Source organism: Oryzias melastigma, linkage group LG17 (genome assembly GCF_002922805.2).
Source record: "Oryzias melastigma strain HK-1 linkage group LG17, ASM292280v2, whole genome shotgun sequence".
In the NCBI taxonomy this organism is placed as follows: domain Eukaryota; kingdom Metazoa; phylum Chordata; class Actinopteri; order Beloniformes; family Adrianichthyidae; genus Oryzias; species Oryzias melastigma.
In genome coordinates this window covers 25485818-25492790 of record NC_050528.1, presented here as the reverse complement: position 1 = coordinate 25492790, position 6973 = coordinate 25485818, and the positions used below count along the sequence as shown (strand labels likewise).

The 6973-nt window shown below is 35.1% G+C and overlaps 1 protein-coding gene across 4 annotated transcripts; it reads left to right on the top strand.

The window, feature by feature from the left end:
* The first annotated feature begins 709 nt into the window (after window positions 1-709).
* On the top strand, window positions 710-6643 carry LOC112147692 (acyl-CoA-binding domain-containing protein 5). Of its 4 annotated transcripts, none has more exons than XM_036216354.1 (13): window positions 710-974; window positions 1162-1306; window positions 1614-1737; window positions 1989-2061; window positions 2201-2345; window positions 2816-3004; window positions 3857-4072; window positions 4325-4419; window positions 4520-4685; window positions 4783-4982; window positions 5134-5190; window positions 5381-5496; window positions 5605-6643. In XM_036216354.1, exons 2-13 carry the CDS (start codon window positions 1198-1200, stop codon window positions 5615-5617), a joined length of 1503 nt encoding a protein of 500 aa, XP_036072247.1. In that variant the 5' UTR covers window positions 710-974; window positions 1162-1197; the 3' UTR covers window positions 5618-6643. The 4 variants fall into 4 exon arrangements, with proteins under 4 accessions (XP_036072247.1, XP_036072248.1, XP_024130011.1 ...); XM_036216355.1 differs by having other exon boundaries at window positions 711-974; window positions 1190-1306; window positions 4783-4967; XM_024274243.2 differs by having other exon boundaries at window positions 711-974; window positions 1190-1306.
* Window positions 6644-6973: the final 330 nt, after the last annotated feature.

Here is a 6973-nt window from a genome sequence, read left to right as displayed (position 1 = left end):
ACGAATCGGAGATACGCTGTAAATACGGAAATCTGATTGGTCGAGAAGACGGGAGCAAAAAGAAGAAGACCAATGAGATCTCACAATGATTTTGTAGCGTAACTTTACATTTTATCAAATACTAATTATTATAATCAAATCATTTTAAATAATGCAATGTTGTTAAAACTGTAATTATGCTAAATTTTCCTGATTTTGTTAAAATAATTTATAAAAAATAATATATATATATATATATATATATATATAGTCATGTACACATTTGAGTGTATGAGATATATTTATTTTTTTAAACCTGTATGAAAAAGAAAAAAAAGTATCATAACACACTCATCAGAAATGAGAATACATTGAAATGGTGGGGTTAAAAATGTTTATAGTATGGAAAAACAAATTATATTTTCACACGTATTTTTACAGTCCATATTGACAACAATGAGAAAACAAAATCAAAAAATAATTGTCAACAATGGTCGATTGAATCTTTATAAATCTTAGCTACATTTCTATAAAAAAATAGTCTCAAAGTGTGAAATACAGTGATATATTTAACTATATGTTTATTGAAAATCATTCCCCATCCTACAATTTGTAAAACTATCTATTTTCTCAGAATCCCTATAAATTATTTTTATCATATTTGAAACGTATTAGAAGATAATATCAAAGGAAAAACTAGAAAAGCTCTAATAGCTAAAGCCTACAGATCACTACATTTCCCAGATATCCTTGCGGTTTAAATCACCATCCAAGGGGTTTATGGGATTTGAATGAAAGATGTGAATCGCTTTTACGCTGTTTGCTCCAGATTTCGCTCATATTTAACTACATTTCCCAAGCTTGTAGGAATCTCAGACCGTTAACCGAATGGCTCATCTTTAGCTGAAGTGAAGATAGGTTTTTCTGCTACATTTTGCCGGCAAACGCCGGTGTTTAGAACATTTTTTAGACCGCACGTGCGCATGACCGTTACGGTGAGTTTTTCTCTTTTAAATTAGCTTCAGAATTTGATGTATTTCACAAAATTTGATAATGTATACCCAATTTTAATAATACAAATACTTGTTTTATTTTACCATTTACTAAATTAAATGGGAAAATACAAACTAGGCCAGGGTGAATGGATTTAATGTTATAACTCCAGCATTTTCTGAACTGCAGTGATTTGAATCCCACTTTCTTGTTGAAGACTCCTTCATGTCATCCTTGCTTGGGCTCAGCATGGCGCAGGAAGAGGAGGACGATTACAGCCTGGAGGGGAAATTCAGTGCCGCAGTTAAAGTGGTCCAGAGTTTGCCTGTGGAAGGTAAATTAATTCCTGCATTTTATTTTAATTTTGGAGGAGGAACTTAAAAAGACTAATTACATTCAACAGACTGTGAAATCTGTGCTCAGTGAAGTGTAAACACTCAACCTGATTGACCTACATGCAGAGCTGTCACTCTTGGCTGACCCCTCATTTATAAGAGCTGCTACAAGGCTGGAAGCTGCTTAAGTGACTTGTTTACCTTCATTGACTTTATCATCAAGGCTTTAAATTGAATGTATATATCAGGAAAACTGTTACATGATTTGTTTACAGCCTTATTCCTGTCCCATTTTTCATTGCCCAGGTTCTTTCCAGCCTTCTGATGACATGATGTTAATGTTCTATAGTTACTACAAGCAAGCCACTGCAGGACCCTGCAATTTCCCCAGACCTATTGGCTTTTGGGACAGCAACAGCAAAGCTAAATGGTATGCACTCATATTTTAGTTTCACAGTGCTGCAGCATTTTAGAGAAAAAAAAATATGCAAAAACATTTGGTGCAAAGTATGAAACATGAGCTTTCTGCTATGAAAACTTTCTAAAAACTTTCCTTTTACAGAGAAACTTACATTTAGGTTAAAAATAATTTGATTTTACTTGGTGTTGTTTGGTCTTCACAGCTCCAGTCTTTTAGCTGCATGGTTTTCTCATAGCTCAACATTGACTTTGTGTTGCCAGGGATGCATGGAGCTCTCTGGGAAACATGACAAAGGAGGAAGCCATGAAGAATTACATTGAAGCCATCCAGCTGGTAAGGCCTTTCACTCAAACTATGCACACAAAAGCTCATAGAAACAGTTTATTATTTGAAAATATAATAGATTATTCTTGGAATTTTTTTAGGGCTGCAAATTTAATTTAGTCTCTACTCAATTTTTATATGTAATCAGATTTTGGAGACTGTACCGATCTCAGATGAGGTGTCGCAACTGGTTCAGAAGCTCGGTAATTTCTACACCGAGGTCGACGGAGATGACGTTGAAGAAAACGCAGTGGACAGCCGACCCTTCACCAGGCCATTTGCAGATCATCAAGGTACCTTCTCATTTCAGGATTAAGAATGATAAGAAATATGGTCCAACTCTCAAAAACACCAGCATGTTTCAAATACTAAACCTTTTTCCTTATAAATTCACTATGAATAGAGACTCTGGTTGGTTCTGTCAAAAAAGCAACAGTTGAAGGCAAGTGCTTTTTTAAACATAAAAGATTGGCTGAGTTGCTTATTTCCTTTTTATTAGGCTAGAATAGCTCCCCTTTTCATTGACTTGTGCCTTTGTCACAGTGCAAAATTAAATCAAGCTTCCTAGCGCAGTGTGTCACACGCAGTCTTTGGCTCTTGTGAAGTTTGTGTTGCTTTGTGCTTGATGTTGTGTGTAGTTCGCCATCTGCAAAACTTACAACTGCAGTGTGTCTGTGCTTTGTGTAGTTTTGTAGTGTGCAGGCAGGTTGTGAAATGCAAGAGAATGTTACAGTTAACAAAGAGTGTCTCCTGTACCGCTCAGGCTTTGGGGATCTTTGGGATGATATACAAAACATCCAGGAGGAGGGCACGGACAGCCCCGTGCCGAGTGTCAGCAGTGAGGAGGCAGAGGGAAGTAAAGAAAGTAGTCATGTGGAGCAGGATAGTGATTGGAGGATTGAGGACGATGGAGATGAAGACTTCAGTATGAGCAAAGAGGAGGAAATCATAGGTACAGCAGTGATGTAGTGGTTAGAAGTCTTGTGAAGTGATGGTGTCTGTGCTTATTTAGTACCATGCACAAAGGTAACATTTGTTCACTACTAAAATATACATTTGTTTGTTCATTAGCTACCAATTTTTTGTTGTTTGAAGATTTAAAACAGTCTTTTTTCCTGAACAGAGCATAAATAATAGCATTTTTCACTACAAATATTGCTTAATAATTTTACAATTTTAAAATGACCAAAATTCTATATTTTAATCTATTTCTTTATAAAGTAAAAATTTTCTCAATTTTGGAACTTCTGTAAACTAAGAGCACACCTTTTAATGATAAAGAATACACAAATCCAGTGACATTTTCACTTACATGTATGAGTTATTTTTATTTTATTTTATTTTGTTTTACTTCTTCTGTAGCTTTTCACATTTCACTCTAATACCCTACACATATGCCCAGGTTCACAACAAATCCCATGACAAAATGTTTCAAAAATTAGAAAAAACAGACAAAACGCATACTTTTTTCAAGCTTTATTTAAGTTTTTTTCAGCTAACACTAGGTAAGAAGTATTTATTTGGTAAAAAAGCAGCATAACTTATCAAAATCCTATAATTGTAACAATATTTAGCAGAATGTGTTATTAGTTTGCTTTAATTTTTGTGTTTTGGTTTGGACTATTAAACCCACCTATAGTATTGCTGTGAAAAGAAACATTAACACATATATTATTTTTATTTATTTATTTATTTATTTGACTTTTTTACTTTTGCTAATAACTCCTCAACCCAGTTAAAAAAAAAACTACAAAAACAATATAAATACTGCACCATTCTGTTTATGTCTTTCAAATGATCCCAGATTGGAATCCAGACGCTCGGCTTTTAACGGTAGACAACAGAGGATGGAGGTCTGGCGCCAAAGGCTCAGGCAGCAGTGTGGCGCCCAGCATGTCCTCCTTCACCAACGGGACTCACAGCTCTCTCAACAGTGAGGTGGAGGAGGAGGAGCTCATCTGTTCTATAGAGCCTTGTGCACACTATGATCCTTACATGCAGTTTAACGGATGCTTAAGCAGTAAGTCAAACTTGGAAAGTTAACTTGATTTTGCCCTGTAGTATCTCTATGATTTGCAAATCCTGTTAATGGGGGGCAAATAACTTCAGGGCTGCAGTAGTAATGTTTTTATTCTTGTTGTGAAAGCAGAATTTTATGATAGATATTTTACTCCATAAAGTTTCCCAATATCCCCAACCTGTCAAAACAGTCGAAAAGTAATATTTACTGATTGTTTTTTGTCGCCTGCTTGTTGTGTTTTCTACCACACAGGTCACATGGGTGTTGCCTCCGACAGGAACCATCGATCCACAGACTCTGATAATGAGGAATTCTGTGACTCAATGGAGCATCTAGCAATGGAGGAGGTGTGATGTCATTCCCATGAGGCTTCACTGTGAAAGAAAGTCACATTTGAGGCTCATCTGTGTCCATTCAGAATGTTAACAGTCTGTTTTCTTGGTGCAGCGGCTGCCTTCGTCCAGAGGACAGTCTCCTGGATCAGGCGCTGCCACAGTGAGGCCAAATGATCTGTGGTTCGAGAGCAACACAACCCTGAAGGGTGCAGACGATGAGGTTCTGATTGTGTTTACACCTAGCAAACACAGCAACTCTTTGTCGAGAAGAGAAAACAGTAAGTTTTTAAAAAACATTTTAAACACGTCGGATAGTTCTAGAAAAGAGAAGTGTTTTTAATAAATCAGTCGTTGACACCTCTGCTCTTCTTCCAGCATCACTGTCACCGAAACCTCTGTGCAAGAGCAGAGATGCTGCATGTGGTTGTGAGCTGCATCCTGTCAGAGCTTCTAGGGAAAACGTCAATGAACAAATAGCAGTGGCTCTGCTGAGGCTGCAGCGTGACATGGCCAGCGCCCTGCACAGGCTGCACACTCTGGAGGAGCTGGCTCGGTCACAGGTGAAGGAACAGACGGTATTTCAAGCATACTTTTTCTAAAAGTGCTAAAAGATTAAACAAATCTGATGTTGCTCTGTGTGATTTTTTTTCTCAAGTATATCTGTCAAAATCCATCATTGATAAAGTAGTTATATATATTTTAATATTTGTTCATTTCATGTTGCAGTCAAGGTCACCCTCACCAAGGCTGAAAGACTTTCAACTGGTTACACGAAATATCTTGGTATGACTCACTTTCCAGATCTAACATTTAATTGTAATGTTGTTACCTTACTTTGTAAAACTTAATTTTTTTTTAAGACCTGTCTATGTGACCCCTGACATAAATACATTTATGACAGATGGTTGGAGAAATTGGGTTAAGTAATATATTCTTACTGATTGTAATTTTTGTCTTTTTTCTTAAATTACAGTTTTTGAGGCCGTCTTGGTGGCCGTTTGACGTCTGTCCTCTCACAGCCGTTCTGACTGTATTCTGGCCTCTAGTTTCCCATTGGCTTGTCAAGCTTTATCTACAGCGTAGAAGAAGGCAAGCGGAGCTTTCTGAACCCGAATTTTTTGTAAAAAAATTAAGCAGTGATTGGCTTTTTATTTTTTACTGTCACTGATTTTTTTAATGCTGTTTTTCTCCTCACAGGAAAATTCCATGAAGAGTTTGACGGCTAATATCACTTGAAGATACACTTTCATTCTGTTGTGGCTTTATGAGCCTCAACCACAGATGGAATGCAATCAGGCTGAAACAGGAAAGCCTCATAGATAAAGAGAGATAAGTGAGAAAGCTTGGAAAAGAAAGAGACGGAAACATTATGTAGCAATTTTACTTGAAGATGATGTTTTAGGTTTTTTTAAAGAACGTATTTATTGAAGTTGACAGTGTAGCATGAGCTGCTGATCATATAAGCAGATTTAGATCACAGCTTTGAGATTTATATAATTCAAGACTGAAGACTCATCATTAGAAATTGTCTTTAGAGGTTAGAAGATGGGAAATTTTCAAATTGAATTAGTAAATTGTTTTATTTATGTGAAACTAAGTTTCCTGTTTATTATTTAAACATTTATTTTTTAATGTTTTATTTAATTCAGGGTAATTTTTGAAGACCAAAAAAAAGGTTTATTAAACTGCTTGTTATGTTTAAAAGTTAAATTGCTTATTAGAATTTTCTCAAGTTATAAACAATTGTGCTTTTACTTAAGTTACAGTATGTCTGCAAAACTCAGGGCCTCCGAGGAATGACGTATCTTGAAAATAAGACATGCATCCTGGAGGATTTTAGATGGGACTAAAGATGTAATAGAAAATATAAGCCAAATAAAGTGGTAGCAAATAACCTAGTGTCATTAAAATGATCAAAATCAATAGAAAATATATACATATATAATATTTAAAAAATAAAATTTTGCAAAAGTTGCACATGCATTACATTGCTAGAAATGTTAGAGGGTAGCAGCTTGTCTTTGTATGGTTTGGTGCTGTCCATGTCAGTTTTAGGAAAGTTTGCTGTTTATTTGTTTCTACCTTTAAAGGAAAAATAAAGAGAAACAATACTACTATGGCATACATTGGGAAGAATATTGTACATTTTACACAAACTTACAGTTATCTAAATTGTTAAGCTTTAGGTAAGATACTAAGCAAATATTATAATACAATAAAATGCTTATGAAAAAAAGTTTATTTTCTTTTGTTTGATTTAATCTGGGAAGTTCTAATCCTGAAAATAAAGTCAAAAAGGATTCAGATCCTTAACACTATGTAACAATTTTTCAATAGTGCATGTAAAATAAAGATGGGTATACACATAATAATCAGGGTGTAACCTAAGGATTAATTGACTTAATCGATTTATATTCCCACAATCCAACCAGATTGATATGTCTGTCGCAAGTTGCTAATCCAATTAAACTATACAGTTATAAAACCATTTCTAAATTAAAAAAAATCAATTATAATTAATATTGGAAAATAATATTTGGAATTGAGGCACAGTAGGTTTATTTTA

Bases quoted from the DNA above. Each gene is read 5' to 3' on its own strand.
- LOC112147692 (XM_036216354.1), top strand. From the start codon at position 1,198: ATGTCATCCTTGCTTGGGCTCAGCATGGCGCAGGAAGAGGAGGACGAT. The intron at 2,346-2,815 runs GTACCTTCTCAT...TGTACCGCTCAG, and splicing joins GCCATTTGCAGATCATCAAG to GCTTTGGGGATCTTTGGGAT. The intron at 4,420-4,519 runs GTGTGATGTCAT...TTCTTGGTGCAG, and splicing joins AGCATCTAGCAATGGAGGAG to CGGCTGCCTTCGTCCAGAGG.